Source organism: Haliotis asinina, chromosome 12, assembly GCF_037392515.1.
Source record: "Haliotis asinina isolate JCU_RB_2024 chromosome 12, JCU_Hal_asi_v2, whole genome shotgun sequence".
Taxonomy (NCBI): Eukaryota; Metazoa; Mollusca; class Gastropoda; order Lepetellida; family Haliotidae; genus Haliotis; species Haliotis asinina.
In genome coordinates this window covers 6,450,375-6,468,804 of record NC_090291.1, presented here as the reverse complement: position 1 = coordinate 6,468,804, position 18,430 = coordinate 6,450,375, and the positions used below count along the sequence as shown (strand labels likewise).

Below are 18,430 nucleotides of genomic sequence, written 5' to 3'. Positions count from 1 at the left end.
ATAATTCGAGATCGTGATCAGTTGTTTGCAGACATGACGGAATTACATATTGGGACAGAGTTGAAAGATCAAGGTGTCATGCATGTCAAAAGGTTTACAACCCGGAAAAATAAAGAAACTGTTCCAACAAACACATATTTGTTCTCTTTTTCCTCGCCAACTGCTCAAAAATCTGTGAAAGCTGGATACTGTAACATCGCTGTTGATACCTATGTTCCTAACCCATTAAGGTGTTTTAAGTGCCAAAAATTTGGACATTGAGTGAATAGTTGTACATTGTCTGTAACGTGTGCTCACTGTGGTGAGCAGACACATACAACAGAAGATTGTACCAACAACTTTAAGAAATGTGTTTACTGCGCCGGAAGTCACTCGTCTTTCTCAAAAGATTGTCCAGTTTGGAAACGGAACATGGAAATCAACAAAATCAAATATACTCAAAACATTAGCTTTGCAGATGCAAAAAAACTACTTGTCCAAAGATCAGACTTAACAGAAACTTATGCTTCTGTTACCAGAACATCGCCTTCGCCAACCGTGCATCTAATCAAGTCTTCTGTTTGCTGTCAAACCAACTTAACATGGATTAATACTGACACTCCTCAGACGTTGCTACCCGAATCATCCACTCAAACTGCTGACGTACTTCCTGAGCCCATGGGTGTTCAGGATGTACCTTGTACACAGGAGAAATTATCCCAGACAAATGCAAAACGGACGTCTCAATCCAATGTGAAAGAAACTGAAAAAAAGCAAGCTTAAATCTAGATGTGAATCTTCACAAAAGGGTCAAAGTGGAAGAGCCTCAAAGGGGTCTAGTAACAAAATCCAACTTTTTAATAAGTTCGGATCATTAGAAGATATGGATGTTTCCAAAAACAACCAAACAAGGGCACATAGCTTGTCGCCCTCCAAAAGAGTGCGGGGTAGATCCCTAATAAATCCCCCCAAAAGATAGTTTATTCCAATAATATTATACAGTGGAACTGCAGAGGATTGAGGACTAACTTACATGAATTACAGCTATTAGTCCAAGATTTTGCACCTTCAGTGATATGTCTCCAGGAGACATATTTAAAACAAACAGATACATTTGACATTCGTCATTATAATGCATATCATTCTTTTTCACCTCCGGGTGATAGGGCCACTGGCGGGTCATCCGTTCTAGTCAGTCAAGACGTTATTCAAGGCCCTGTTTCACTTAATACTAATATGCCGGCTGTTGCAGTGAGAATTACCTTACATGTAGCATTTACGCTATGCTCACTTTATATTTCGCCGTCTTCGACGTTTGCCAAATCTGATCTTCAAGCCCTGTATGACCAACTCCCGAAGCTCTGTATTATAATGGGAGATTTAAGTGGGCATAACCCATTCTGGGGTAGTGTAACTACAAACACTAAAGGTAAGTTGTTGGAGGACTTTTGTTCTGACAATGATTTATGTATTTATAATGATGGTTCCAACACATATTTACACCCTGGGACAGGGACCTATTCTGCTCTTGACTTGTCATTGACAAATTCAGAACTACTTAATGAATTCGAATGGTCAGTCCACAATGACCTCTGTGGAAGTGACCATTTTCCTACTATACTAAATTCTGTAACTCCATCCGATGTTCCTCCATCATCAAGACGAAATTTTAACAAAAGCTAACTGGGCTTTATATGAAACACTGTGTGCTGAAAAACGTAAACCTGAAGCTTTTATTGATGTTCCCGATGCTATTAAATGTTTTTCTGATGAACTGAATTACATAGCTGATGAGTGTATACCAAAGTCCTCTGCAGTTCCACACATAAGAAAACCATGGTTCAACGATGACTGCAAACAAGCTAGGAAGGCAAGGAAAAAAGCAGAACATTATTTCCGTCGCCATCCTATGGTGCATAATTTAAATAAATTTAAAATTTTATATGCTAAAGCACGGCGTACTTTTAAACAGAACAAACGCCAATCTTGGCAAAATTATGTATCCAAAATAAATTCTCGGACACCCATGTCCAAGGTATGGAACATGGTCCAAAAAATTAAAGGCAAAGGTACTAAATCTACTGTCCATCATCTTAAACATGGAGATCAGTTACTTACTGATAAATCAGATATCGCAAATAAACTGGGCGAAACCCTCGCTAAACACTCTTCCTCTTCTAATTATTTACCTAAATTCCAGCAGTATCAAAAACAACAAGAAAAGAAAACTATTAATTTCAACTCAGATAATGGGGAAGATTATAATGAAACTTTTTCGATTCATGAACTCCATACTGCTCTTGATCAAGCTCATGATACTGCTACAGGAGCTGATAACATACATTATCAACTCCTGAAGCGTTTACCAGAATCCTGTTTAGAGACGCTCTTGTATATATTTGATGATATTTGGACTTCCGGGAAATTTCCTTCTTCATGGCGTGATGCCATAGTAGTACCAATACCTAAACCTGGTCGTGATCATACGGATCCGTCCAATTATCGTCCGATTTCATTAACAAGCTGTGTTTGCAAGAAAATGGAACGCATGATAAATAATCGACTTGTTTGGTATTTGGAAACTAATAACCTTATCACAGATATACAATGTGGTTTCCGGAAAAACAGAAGTACTGTCGATCACTTAGTGCGTTTAGAATCAAACAAACAACACGCTGTGTCTATCTTTTTTGATCTTGAAAAAGCATATGACACTACTTGGAAATACGGTATTTTACGAGATTTACATGACTTCGGTTTACGAGGTCGTTTGCCTGAATGTATTGCCAAGTTTTTCAATAACAGACAATTCCAGGTCCGTGTGGGTTCTACCCTGTCTGATCATTACAGTCAGGATCAGGGTGTTCCACAAGGCAGTATTTTGTCTGTCACTCTTTTTAGCATCAAGATCAACAGTTTATCTGAAGTTTTAAACGCTTCAATTGATGGATCGTTATTTGTGGATGATTTTAATATTTCTTGTCGTGGTAAAAATATGCATACCATTGAACGGCAATTGCAGTTGTGTTTAAACAAGATTAATAAATGGTGTCTTGAAAACGGCTTTAAATTTTCTAAATCGAAAACTAACTGCATACATGTTTGTCGTAAATACAAACCACATAAAGACCCTGAACTGTCTCTAGATGGGACGCCCATTAAAGTTGTGAAGGAAGCCAAATTCTTGGGTCTAATCTTTGATTCACATTTAACGTTTTTACCACATATTAAATCACTTAAAACTAAATGTCTGAAAGCTCTTGACTTGTTGAAAGTGGTTTCAAATTCTAAGTGGGGAGGGGATCAAGCTACCCTCCTGCAGCTTTATCGATCACTGATCCGGTCAAAACTTGATTATGGCTCCATTGTCTATGGTGGAGCCTGTAAAAAGCAACCTAAAACTTTTAGATTCTGTTCACCATCAAGGTCTAAGACTTTGTCTTGGGTCCTTCAGAACTTCACCTACTGACAGTCTTTACGTTGAGGCCGATGAACCATCTCTTGCACAACGCCGTATCAAATTATCTTTACAATATATCACAAAACTATACTCTAACGAATCTAACCCTGCATATAACTGTGTCTTCAATCCTCTGTATGAGGATTTATATAGCAAAAAGTCTTCTCTTGTTCCACCTCTTGGGCTCAGAATAAAGCCGTTTATTGTTGCTGCTGGTATTGAGCTGGACAACATAGCTCCCTTCCGTCTTCTTTCCTCTCCAGGCACCCGTGGCGAGCCACCTCCTCGTGGTGGGTGCTGGGTAACGCCAAGAGCTCGCAGACACCCCCGTAGTGGACCCGGGGGCATATTTGGTCCACCAACCTGTTGGCCGTGGGTTGCGGCCCGTGTCGGTGGAGGAGGGGATCCTGGTGCTTGAGGGCAATAGGAACCTGCAACCGTGTTCCTGTTGCTCAACACACCACTTTGGCCCTGACTTCACCTAGACGGGAGGTAGAATTGGCCCGATTCTATCAATCGGCTGGTCACGTCATGCCCTGTGCATGGACAACGTTTATTTGGAATCATCACAGCATGGAAATTTTGATTACAGATTGTGACAACTTTATTTAATTGATCTTATATTTTGCCTAGAGTCTTGTGCCAGAAGGCGGTGGCTCATGGGCCAATCTGGTGATATAGACCTCTGAATTCTAAGTTTCTTAGGAAGATTGTCATGGGCCGGACCAGCCTGATATTTCTTCTTTTTGATTTCTTAGCTATTTATGTCTGTATTTCTGGAGTATAGCATCTCTGTAGCTCTGATCTTGCGGTTTGGTTTCCACTGCAGGATCGTCCTTGTTGACACTCGATGGCGGGTGGAGATCAGGGTTGCTGAACATCCTTTTATTAACATGGCTAAACACATTCCCCCTGGTTCAAAAAAGAATAAACGGAGACATCTTTCAACATCTTCTGATGATGAAGTCTCTTCAGCAGTAGTGGATTCATGGCCAAGATTCTTGGTCGTTGAAACAGCAGATGGAGGTCCATTGAAATTAAATCCCTTTGCTATATCTATGGGTATCAAAGGCATATGCGGAGAGGTAGCCAACGTTACACGCCTTCGTTCTGGCTCACTTCTTGTTGAATGTGCCCGGAGACAGCAATCTGTAAACTTGCTAGGATTACAAAATTTCGTTGATACGCGGGTTGTTGTCTCTGTGCACAGGACATTGAACTCTTGCAGAGGTATTGTTCGTGACCGATCTCGTTGTCTGGCGTACATGACAGAAGAAGAAATTGTTGATGCATTAAAACTCCAAGGAGTAACTGCTGTTAAACGGTTTACCCGGAAGCAGGATGCAGATATCATTAAAACTAATACTTACATGTTTACGTTTGGACTGTCTTCTCTACCAAAAGCCATTAAAGCTGGTTACTTTAACATCCCAGTGGATGTATACATCCCAAATCCGCTGCGATGTTTTAAGTGCCAAAAATTTGGACACGGTGCCAAGTCGTGCACTCGTAAAACAGTATGCTCCCGTTGCGGTGGGTCTCATGACAACACTGACTGCACAAGAGACATCAGATGCTCTAACTGTAACGGTGAGCACATGGCATCGTCAAAATCATGTCCTAATTTTGAACTCGAATCAAGGATTCTTAAAGTCAAAATCACTAATAACCTCTCCTACCAAGACGCCAAAAAGTTGATATCCGCAGAGTCTCAAATTACTCCACTCAGAACATATTCAGCCACTGTTTCTTCCCTCGTTCATCCTCCTGTAACCAAAGTTTCAACTTCATGCCAGACAGACATATCTTGGGTAAACGACAAACAAATTACTGTCAATGAATTCACTCAGTCCTCTCAAAATGAGCAAAGGTCGTCGACATCTGCCTCACAGACTGAACAAGAACCAGAGAGACAAAGTAATCCAGGAAAGGTTAGTCAGTTGTCCAATAAAGAAAAGAAACAGCTGCGAAGGGCAAAGGCTCTTCAGCATTTAGAGGTACCATCAACGTCACCAACATCAGTGACGGTTCATAATCCGTTTGGACCTCTTGATATGGAGGTCACTCCTTCACAGCCAGAACGAGGGAGTAGACGTTCCTCGCGTTCACAGCACTATTAATTTAATTCAATGGAATTGTAGAGGCCTTCGGAATAATTTTAATGATCTACAATTATTAGCTCAAGATTTTAATCCGTCGGTTTTTAGTTTACAAGAGACACACTTGAAAAGTACTGATAACTTTGAATTGCGTCGGTACAATTCATTCCATTCCTTCTCACCTCCAGGTGACAGAGCCACCGGTGGCGCTTCTATTATCGTGAGACAGGATGTTATCCACAGCCCGGTTCCTCTCAAAAGCAGTCTGCAGGCTATTGCTGTCCGTCTCACTTTACAGATCACCTTTACGCTTTGCTCTTTGTATATTTCTCCTTCTACAGCTCTTCGACAGTCCGATCTTCAGGATCTCTTTGACCAACTTCCTCGACCATGTATAATCATGGGTGATCTTAATGGACATAATCCTTTGTGGGGAAGTACCGACACCAACAATAAAGGAAAACTCCTCGAGGATTTCATTTCAAACAATAACTTATGCATCTTTAATGATGGATCTGTCACATATTTACATCCTGGTTCGGGAACTTATTCTGAACTCGATCTGTCCCTCGCAGACCCAACTGTTTATAACGAATTTGAATGGTCAGTTCACGATGACCTGTGTGGAAGTGACCATTTTCCAACAATACTTTCAGCTATAAATCAGAGTGATGACTCATCTGCCACAAGGTGGAATTTTAATAAAGCAAACTGGCCATTATTTCAGACAATGTGTGCTGACAACTTGAACTCTGCCGTTTTTGTTAATGTTCCAGATCCGATTCAGTTGTTCTCCGACAAACTGAAAAGTATTGCCGATGAAACTATTCCTAAGGCCTCTGCTAAACCACATGTTCGTAGACCATGGTTTACTGACAGTTGCAAACAAGCTAGGAAGTGTAGAAAGAAGGCAGAAAAATATTTTCGCCACCACCCTACAGTTCATAATTTAAATACTTTTAAAATAAACAATGCCAAGGCTCGACGTACGTTTAAACAAAGTAAACGCCAGTCATGGAAGACCTTTGTATCAAATATTAATTCACGTACACCAATGACAAAGGTGTGGAACATGATACAGAGAATCAAGGGTAAAGGTAGAAATTCCAGTGTTCATCATCTAAAAGATGGACCCGAGGTTTTAACTGATAAAATTGACATTGCAAACAAGTTGGGTGAAACTTTAGCTAGGCATTCTTCTTCCTCAAACTATAATACAAAGTTTCAGAAATATAAAGATCAACAAGAAAAACGTAATATTAACTTTCATTCTGATAATGGTGAAGATTATAATGAACTCTTTTCACTACATGAACTGAATACTGCCCTAGCGCAAGCTCACGATACGGCAACAGGTGCTGATAATATCCACTATCAGCTCCTGAAACATTTACCCAATACATGTCTTGAAATTCTTCTGAACATTTTTGATCATATTTGGACAACAGGCCAATTTCCTCCGTCGTGGCGTCAAGCCATTGTTGTACCAATACCTAAGCTTGGTCGGGATCATACAGATCCATCAAACTACAGACCTATTTCACTAACTAGCTGCGTTTGCAAGACCATGGAACGCATGGTCAATAATAGATTAGTGTGGTTTTTAGAATCCAATAATCTTATTACTAACATCCAATGTGGTTTTCGCAAAAATAGAAGCACTATTGACCATTTGGTTCGACTAGAATCATTTGTTAAAAATTCCATTGTCCATAACCAGCATGCTGTATCAATCTTTTTCGACCTTGACAAAGCTTATGATACAACATGGAAATATGGTATCTTAAGGGATTTACATGATTTTGGTTTGAGAGGCCGTTTGCCTCATTTTATATCACAATTTTTAGCAGGCAGACAATTTCAAGTTCGTGTCGGATCATCCCTGTCTGACCATTATAATCAGGATCAGGGGGTTCCACAAGGCAGTATTTTGTCTGTTACTTTGTTTAGCATAAAAATCAATAGTCTATCGAAAGTATTACATGATTCCATAGATGGGTCATTGTTCGTGGATGATTTTAATGTTTCATGTCGTGGTAGAAATATGCATACCATTGAGAGACAATTACAGATGTGTTTAAATAAAATTCATAAATGGTCACTTGAGAATGGATTTAAGTTTTCACAGATAAAAACCAAATGTATACATTTCTGTCGGAAATATAAGCCTCATAAAGATCCTGAACTGTTTTTAGATGGCTCTCCAGTTACCGTTGTAAAGGAAGCCAAGTTTCTGGGACTGATTTTCGACAAACATTTGACCTTTTTACCACATATTAAGTATTTGAAGACCAAATGCCTGAAAGCATTAGATCTCCTAAAAGTGGTGTCCAATTTAAAGTGGGGAGGGGATCAAACTACCCTCCTTCATTTGTACAGATCACTCATCCGATCAAAGCTTGATTATGGTTCCATCGTGTATGGCGGGGCCTGTCGAAGCAACTTGAAACTGCTTGATTCTATCCATCACCAAGGTTTAAGACTTTGTCTTGGATCTTTCAGCACTTCTCCTATTGACAGCATTTATGTTGAAGCTGATGAGCCTTCTTTGACCCAAAGACGTATTAAATTATCTTTGCAGTACATTACTAAACTATATTCGAATCAGACGAACCCTGCATATAACTGTGTATTCCATCCCCTCAATGAGGATCTGTACAACAAAAAATCTTCTCTCGTTCCACCTCTAGGGATAAGGATTAAACCTTTCCTTTCTGCTGCTGGCATTGACCTAGAAAATATTTCTCCTTCTCGTCTGCTGTCTTCTCCTCCTTGGCAGTTGGTTAGGCCACAAGTAGACCTAACCTTGACTATATTTAAGAAATCAGAAACGAATGAATTACAATATAAACAAGAATATAATCAATTAAAAACTAAATATAGTACATATAAATCCATATTTACAGATGGGTCCAAGGATGGTGGGGCAGTGGCTTGTGCCACTGTCGTTGGATCCAAAACAGTATCTTCTCGACTGCCGGATCATACCTCAATTTTCACAGCTGAAGCAAACGCTATATTAACAGCCTTAAAATATATCAATAAACATTCCAAATATAAGCAGTATATAATCTTTTCAGACTCTCTTTCGTGCCTTCAAGCTATTAAGGGTCTTTCTACCAAACATCCACTTGAGATTATTGAATTGTACAATGATCTTGCTACTGGCCAATACGACGTCGTCTTTTGTTGGTTACCCAGTCACGTTGGCATTTCTGGGAACACACTTGCCGATCTGGCTGCCAAAGCAGCACTCACCAAATCTATGACACCACTTCTTATTCCATACTCTGATTATAAAGATGTCATCCGATCTTATATCCGGGATCTTATGCAGAAGAATTGGGACACCCAGGTAGGTATCAATAAGTTACATGAAATTAAACCCCTCATTGGTTATACCTACTTGGGTTGTCAGTCTAGATTTGAAGAGGTCATCATAAGGCGATGTCGTATTGGCCACACTAGATATACCCATGAATATCTATTGAAAGGTGAGGATCCTCCGTTCTGCATCCCTTGTGATGAAAGAATCACAGTCAAGCATGTCTTGCTTGATTGTGTTGAATATTCCATCACAAGGGATAAGTATTTTAAAACACGAACCATGAAGGATCTTTTTAGTAATGTAAATCATCATTTAATTATTGCATATTTAAAAGAATTACATTTGTTATCCGATTTGTGAATAGATAAATATTTTATAAGTGGTCATTTGGATTAGTAACTGGGATTGTTAGTGGCTGTACCTTCAAGGGGGGGTGAAGTAGAGTAAAATTATTGTCCTCCTGAGAAGGTACGTAAGTCCCAAGGCATTCAAAGGTAATTTAAATTGACCGTCTATTTTAATTGTAGTATCCCTGTCATTTTAATTTTGGCTAAAATTCACTTGATCGCCTGCAGTTGAAGGGATGATATAAATCCAGCTAGGGTCCATGTAGGTAGCAAAAGTACTGTAAGTCCCCATGGTCCCTAGTATGGTGACCTACCTTCAGTTGTTGGCGACCTGTAGCCTGTTTTTATTTTCTGTATTGCCCTCTCTAGTTTAAATGTTTTAGATTTCATGATTAGTTTTAACATCAATATATCTGTGATAATCTAGTTAGTTTTACTGTCCTTTGTCGACGGATATTTTAGATTGATTACCTTGTTTTCATCGCTATATGGCTGTAATATTGCCGATGCGATGTAAAAATTTAACTCACTCACTCACTCACTTTCCTCTCCAGTTGGCATTTGGTTAGACCACATGTTGACCTAACATTAACTACATTTAAAAAATCAGAAACAAGTGAGTTACAGTATAAACAAGAATATAATCAATTGAAACATACATATAACAATTACAAAACCTTATTTACAGATGGATCCAAGGACGGTGGCTCAGTTGCTTGTGCCACTGTCATTGGATCCAGAACAATATCTTCTAGATTACCAGACAATAGTTCTATTTTTACAGCGGAAGCGAACGCCATATTAACGGCTCTTAAATATATTCAAAAACACCCGAAACGTAAACAGTATATAATATATTCCGACTCTCTTTCTTGCCTTCAGGCTATTAAAAATATTTCTTGTAACCATCCACTTTTAATTGAAATTATTGAACTGTATAATGATCTTGCCACTGGCCAATACGACATCGTCTTTTGTTGGTTACCCAGTCACGTAGGTATTTCTGGGAATGTGATGGCCGATCTTGCTGCAAAAGCAGCACTCAACAAATCTATGACACCACTTCTTCTTCCACACTCTGATTACAAAGCAAGCATTAGAACCTACGTCCGTGATCTGATGCAGAAGAAGTGGGACACCCAAGTAGGTATGAATAAATTACATGAAATAAAACCGTATATTGGTTACACCTACATGGCCTGTCAGTCCAGATTTGAAGAGGTTATTTTAAGACGATGTCGTATTGGCCATACTAGATATACTCATGCATACCTATTGAAAGGTGAGGATCCTCCGTCTTGTATCCCTTGTGATGAGAGAGTCACGATCAAGCATATTTTGCTTGACTGTGTTGAATTCTCCATCGCAAAGGATAAATATTTCAATGTCAATATTGTCAAGGATCTTTTTAACAATGTTAATGCTCATTGGTTTTTTAAAGGATATTGATTTCTTGATTGAATTTTGAATAATATGATCTATAAATAGATGTATTTTAATAATTGGTAATTTAGATTCGTGACTTGCATTGTTAGTGGCTGTACCCTCAAAGGGGGTTGAAGTACCGTAAAATTATTGTCCTCCTGAGAGGGTACGTAAGTCCACAAACATTCAAAAGTAAATTCTAAATTTCCAGGTTTTTAATCGTAGTATAAGTGTTTTTTTATTGTATGGCTAGATTTCCGAAATTGCTGACGGCTGAGGGGATGATGTAAATCCAGCTAGGGTCCATGCAGGTAGCAAAGGTACTGTAAGTCCCCATGGTCCCTAGTATGGTGATCTACCTTCAGTTGTTGGCAATCTATAGCCCAGTTTTATATTGTATTGTCCTCTATAGATAAATTGTTTTAAGCATTATTACGAGTTTTACATTCTTTTCTGTGATGTTCTAGTTGTTTTACTGTCCTTTGTCGACAGATTTTTATAATACTCATATATTCCGTTTTAATGTTACCTTCCCGTCACGGTATGGCTGAAATATTGCCGATGTGACGTTAAATATTAACTCACTTAACTCACTAATTCAATTAGGTTTCCCACTGATGTCCGTATCTAATAAATACATTAACCATATTCCGTAGGTTTCAGTAAATCAGAATTTGTGTGGCTATATTTGGTTTATAATTGGTTATAGGCATGCAGTGATTACCATATGTCCACATGATCGATAAGTGTGTAAATTATATGACATAGTACATTCAAATACATGTTCACTTCAGTTATCTCAACACCACCTGGACATAAAACAAAAATCAGTCAGTCAGTTGATTTCTCTTTATTCGTCATAAATATTGATTTAGAAACTATCATCAAACTTTGCTTAATGGCATTAGCATGTAGGAATACATACACATAACAAAAACACCACCACCTATATTTGCATCACATTGTCCTCATAGTGTGTCTGTGTTTCAATGTTGCAAATATACACTGTCACAAATCACAAAATCTTGTGAGTAGATTTCTCTTTATTCAGAGAGGAATGACTTGCCCACTCACAAGCACATAAACCACTTACACACATGCATATTTATAGTTATTATTTATCATTTTTCTAGGAACAGGGTTAAGTGTTTTCAAAACCTACATGTTTGGAAAGTGTGGCGGAATGGTGACTCAGAAACAGAATCTTTAGTTGTTGCTTTCCTGAACATATAGTGAACGCAGAAATAATCAAATGTACATTTAGACACTCTGTCCTATCCTTGACTATCCTGAATCATATTCTCAATGACTAGGTTTTAAGATCGTTAAGTGGTAGGGACTGAATGCATGTTGTTGGGTGGCGTTGCAAGGTCTTCATTTTTGCCCTGGCTCTGGAACACGCTGGGGCCATTCGTTCATTTTCTAGTAAAGTCTTACGGAGAGCAGCTCCTCGCTTTCCCATGAAACTCCATCAGAGGAGACAAGGTTACAGTCCTCTGTGTCAAACTCCACAACAGCCACCTTCTGTTTTCTTTCTCAGTCCAGGTAATAGTAGATTCTTCATGCGCTGCTGGAGTTTCTGGAAAAAATACAGCTAGTGCATAAGTTATGGTCATTATATATTCTAGGAAGCGGTGCTTGCTCTAAGTAGATAATGACACATTACGATGATGGGTAAAGACTTGAGATAAGAAAAGTTATTTTATTACAGTTATGTTGTGATGTGACAATACATATGTCATATGTCACGCAGCACATATTTCATAAAAATAATTCAAACCCAATCTTGATACTTTCAGCCACTGGAAACTGCCGTAAACCAACAACAATAGTTTCCATGATTTGACATACGTATCTGACATTTTTCATGTAGGTTTTCGGAAATCGTATTATTTTTGCTTTGTTATTGTCTTTCGAAACTATTTTGCAACTGTAACAGTACGAAACCTAACGGAAACCTACATAACCCAGTATCCACTAGGTTTCCGCAACAGTGGAAACCAAGTTCTTCTTAGAATGAATGTTTCAACTGACTGAAACCAAGTGGAAACTCCTTGAAGCAGTTTCAGTCGCAGAAATATGATGGAAACTAAGACTTGTTAGTTTCAGTTTTGTAAACTATACGGAAACTCTCATTATTACCTGTTGGTCAGATGTTAAACCCAAAATACCAATCGATTGGTGGATACAAATCAAATATCGTTACCAAAGCGAAGATAAATAGGCTAAGCACATTACCCTGCGATGTCACTGTAACTGGTTTGTCTCCCAAAATCCATCGGCTATCTCATTTGGAAAATCCACAAGAAAGAAGTTACATCCACTTTAATGATTTATTGCTAATGCTTTTATAAACTGAACTCACTTAATTCCCAACGTTTGTTAATCGTTTCGATTTTTTAAATGATTTTATGTGTTTAACATATGGCTATAGTTCACGCCAGGTGCCTGTATTGTAAATCGTTGCCAAAATATAGGACGTGATTTAAGGCAGTACACATCCATATAGAGGGTCTGAAAGGAAAGTCTATAGATCCACTCACTGAACAAGGGGGCACGCCAAACCCGTCAAGGATAACCAATATCATTTCCAGCTATGCTCCCTCGAACCTAACCTAATTGGGATAAATGAAGAACAGGAATCATTATAATGTGTTAGGCTTGGGTGTCCATGCATACTGCGTCAAAGTGTCTCAGTGGGATAACATTACTATACCGGCTTTAGTTCGGCTAGTAAAGGCAGCGAACTACGCGTGTATGAACGTCACTATGTGCGGTCGATTACCTCGAAGTCATTTTCACCTCATCTCCCATTCGCATTGAATTTACACCAACACCAACCTTTCACAGGTTAACCTTGTTTTCGCAGTTCTGTGTCGTAGCCGGATTATTGTTGAGGATTCAGTCAGTCAATCAATAATCACGAACTCATTGTTTAGATTCATCGTTTAACCAACAAGTTCCTGCTTATTGATAACTGTCACATGTATTTATTTTTTCAGCGGCATTTTGACCGCGTGACACCGGTAGTAACTTCTCCACTGGACAAAAACCATGAAGTCCGGGTTAGGATGTTGACTTTCAGTAACATATGCTTGTCGTAAGAGGCGACTAACGGGGTCAGGTGGTCAGGCTTGCTGACAAGGTTGACACCTGTCATCGGTTCCATCGCAGATCGGTTCCGTCACAGATCTATTTTATTAAATGAAAAGTGTGACTGATTTTCTCCTGCTTGTAACTATGCTGGCGTTACGAGAGCTATAATGATTCTGGCTTACAATCATATAAATATCACTAACAGACTTTATCAATATCTTGAATCACCCCCGTCAACTACAAAAACATCCTTGACCATCTTCCTCACTGACTTCATCAGAAATTGACGCTGAGGTGTTTCGTTACATACTTGAAGCGGGGCTTGCTACAGTGCATCAAGACTTTGCACTTTAGGATCCTCTTGACGTATTCTGCGATTCAGCGTCATCAACGAACAACTCTATTGTGCATATGCAGTGAATCTATGGCGCCAAATTCATGAATAGAAGAAATCGACTTCCGTCGAAGCGGTTGATACTTTTCCATGACTTCAGATTCCAGTGACGTCGAGCCTGACACCCAGTCAGTAGTCCTTCTTTGTGCTCTGATCGTGATAAGAATAGGCCTTCAGAAAACCATGCTTGCCATGGAAGGCGACTATGCTTGTCGTCAGAGGTGACTAACGGTGTTGGAAGGTCCGGCCCGATGTCTTGATTGACACATGTCATTGGTTCGAAAGCTTTACAGATCGATGCTCATGCTGATGATCACTGGATTGTCTGGTCCAGACTCGATTATTTACAGACCGCCACCATATGGATGGAAAATTGCTGAGTGCAACGTAAACCTAAACACACTCACTTACCTACTGAGTGACCTATGGTGTGATAGGTCAACTGGCATGGGTCAAGGCCCGGCAGACTAAGGGCAATTCGGACCGTTGAAGGGCTGTATCCTCCCCCAGGAGTTTCCACTTGTGGTCGACATGAAGGACCTCAACGCTGATATTTCTTGGCCATTCGCTTGACCAACATATCTTGCAACAGCCCTCAGTTACACGCCAACCTTCCATATTGCAATAGCTCACCATTTTAGCAATTGTCACAATTTGCCAAATATTTACTACTTTCCAACGCAATCAACTCATTGTCCAAGTTACTGAGCTGTAGGACCTGTTTACCGAAACATAATATTTGCTTAATGATGGTACACGTATGACAGATGATATTCGCCTTTGATGGTAGCATGTGTGTTTCTGAAATCAATGTATTGTTTATACATGCAAGCAATCAATGATATTTACCATGCAAACACGCATAATGCATCCTTTTTGAGGTTATCACCCGAAAGGTCAAAATACGTATATGAGGAAATATAATGTTGATCTTAATATACAGTCTATATTGGCGTTTTAAGTACTAGGAGCCCGTAAAGGTCCAGATTAGAATATTGGTCTTGAGTTACCATGCTTGTCGTAATAGGCGACTAACGGGATCGGGTGGTCAGGCTCGCCGCCATCTGTTGCCAGTTGCGCAGAACGATGATCAGTGGATTGCCTGATCCAGACTCGATTATTTACAGACCGCCATCATATAGCTGTAATATTGCTGGGTGCGACGTAAAACTAACCTCACTCAGTAAAAATACCAGGTGATACCAGGTGTTGCAATATGTTTTCATATTTGTGTCGCTGCGCCTATCGAGTGCAGGATGATGTTGATCAGAATCATCACATTGAAGCAGCAATCACCTCAAGTCCACCATGACGTAATCACCATAGAAATGTAATCACCATAGATAAATGCCTATTAAATATTATTAATATTTTACTTATTTACAGATAATGAAGTGTGCTTACAGACACCCACCATGCGGAATCAATATTTCTCTCTGGAGCAAGAAAATGCTGAACCGGATGTAGGAGTGCCGGCCATTATGACGTCATCAACTACCAGTATACGGCAGTGCTGCAGTCTTTGTATAAAAACACGATACTGTCTCTCTTTTACTATCACCGGTGTTTCAAGTCAGAGAGAGTGCAAACTGTATGATTATGTAACAAGGCACGACGGGCTTCGCACCAAAACTAACTCAAAGTATTATGTTATTACACATATAGACTAACACCATAAAGGAAACACAGACTTTCATAGCAAACAAGTGACAACCATAGATTGAGACTACAGATAGTATATCGAGTATCGATACGGGACATAAAGGAACGTTTCCTCGAACTACTCTGATATATGTTTGTTTTCAGGGTTAAGGCTTAGGCTAAAAAAACATGCACACTCTTCAAAAGAGAAAAACACAAGCCACCTTAGAAGAATGCATTTTGTGAGTTTAAGAGCAATTATTTCGTGTAATTTCAATGGTTAAAAGGTGAAAATTTACACATCTGTCGCTTCTGATTACGTGATGGCGTCAAAATCAGTATTGGCAATTGGTAGCAATTGCTGCTCGGTGCCTTTTCTTGGGGAAAGGTCATGGGAAGTCTTCCCCACTGTTACAGCAATACGATGGCCCGTGGTGGAAATGTCTGAGGAGTGTTTTGTCGATCGATGTCATCCCTATCCATAGGTGCTCTATCTAGTTAAGATCAGGAATCGGGAAGATAACAGAAGACACTGACGTTATGATTGTCCAGGTAGCGGGCTGTGACACGTGCTGTACCGAAAGTAGCGCTATCATGCTGGAACAACTCCCTCCATCATCCGAACAGGTGACGTGCAAGAACTTCGTTGATGTACCTATTTGCTATCAAATCCCCACCCTCACCCTAACTCAGATCTTTGTGGATATCTGGAAATCTCACCCTTCACCATCGTACTGCCTTCACAGAATCTGTCGACCTATCGAATGTGTCGTCCGTTTTGCTAGAGAAGAAGAAATCTTCATATGTGGAGCGCATTAATGCAGTGGTATGTTGTGGAAACACGCTGCCTATCATGCTCAGTACTCTTGGTCAAAATACTCAGATCCACATTTTTGTATCGGATGTCCCGCCTGTAAAATGGGTACCCCTGACGCGGTGTGAGGGTTTAGTTCAGTGCGCCTAAACAGTCAGCATGACTGTATACTCCTGAGGGAGTTGAAAACTTATCGGAAAGTACGTTAATGTTTGACCGGGGATAGCAATGTACGTGGCGCCATGAACAGACAGCGTGTCTGGATATGCGTCGTGACGACTTCCTGTTTTCCAAGCGATAACGTATGACAAAATTAAACACGAATGATTTACCGTGTATTTGCACTCTGCGCGTTTTCGTGGTGATGCTTTGGCGAATATTTCTTTAAACGCTTCTGAAACAAGAACTAGCGTTAAAAATGCTGCGTTGTTAGCGCTGAAGCACTTCTCAATCACACAAAGTGACGTTTTCAAAATAAATATTATATTTCTATTGTTGTGCCGCAGCTACATGAGCTCAACATCACCAAAAGTATGTTGCGTGAATAATTTTTTTTTCCTTGAAACTGTCAAGAGGTTATAGAATTCGCGCAGAGTTCGATTGCATAAAATGTTACAGAATATGAAGGCCATTTCTTGTGTCCCAAGTTCTGATAGTGCAAAGCGCAGAATGTAGCTCAAACTCCCCCATGATTTCACATTACTGTAACTGCGCCAGTTTCACTGCATAAATTATATGCACGTTATTTCTCTGGAGCCGCTGGGACATGTTGGGTGCACTAAGTTACTGTCAATTACACATCGTTCTGGTTGGAATAAACAATATTTTGATTCGGTTAAATACAATCATGCAACAAGCGATACTGACAGGTATGAATAACGACTATGCGAATAGTTTTAATGTCTGCAATGTAGCATGTACAAGACTATTGATGCAAGACTAGTGTTGTGGAAACAAAATACAGTTGTTTAGCAAACTTTTTCACAGTTTTCAAAATTTCATATTATGGTTGGTTAGTTTGTTGTTTAACCTTGCACTGCATCTGTATGGCGACGGTTTGCAAATAGTCGAGTCTGGACCAGTAAATACAGTGATCAACAGCATGAACATCGATCTACGCAGTTGGGATAAGATGACATGCGTCAGGCAAGTCAGCGAACCTGACCACCCGGTACCGTTAGTCGCCTCTTCCCAAGAGCATGGGTTACTGAAAATCAGCTCTAATGTAACAGTGACGTAAACGATGAATATCCTCAGCTATTTTTTTATACAGCAGAAGTGATTCATCTTGGAGCAGGAACGACACTTCCAGAAATTCAGCCTTAGTTTTTAACGATGGTTCCAACAAGAGATGATATGTCTTAATTGTCACGTTCTGACGCTACACCCATGAGCAAGCATCCTTCAACTGATAGGGCAGTGGAGGTAAAGCTTTTGCCTGTCACATCGAACTTTGAGTCAATGTTTTCTCTAGATGTACAAAATCTATTTTCTTGATCTCTTCATTGCCTCTCAGTGTGCATATGTGCGTAATTTTCTCAACATTGGTTTCTCCTAAATACATTTGCAACTGCCATCCACACATGATACGGCTTGTGCTGTTTCTGACGACGCATTTCATCACACAGAATTCCACTAGTGTCAAATGTTTAAGGGTTTTTTCTGCTGCAGTGAATAATAATTAAATATGTTTTCTTTAATTCATAAAAAGCGTGTGGAGTCAGTAAAATATAATTCTGCAATTTCTTAAATGTTCGATATAACGATGTATCATTAGCATGCGGTGAGTTTAAAATGACAGATTATTTCATTAGTGCGTTTAAATTGCCATTAGAATTAGAACGTGT

At 39.5% G+C, this 18,430-nt stretch overlaps 1 protein-coding gene across 1 annotated transcript in view; it reads left to right on the top strand.

Annotated features, from left to right (window-relative positions):
- The window catches only part of LOC137258703 (uncharacterized), a 36,224-nt gene extending 20,426 nt beyond the window's left edge, over nucleotides 1–15,798 (top strand). Inside the window, exon 4 of the mRNA XM_067796394.1 lies at nucleotides 15,515–15,798. Within this exon, the coding sequence (XP_067652495.1) occupies nucleotides 15,515–15,798 (284 nt within the window). The remainder of the gene's footprint in view (nucleotides 1–15,514) is intronic.
- Nucleotides 15,799–18,430: the final 2,632 nt, after the last annotated feature.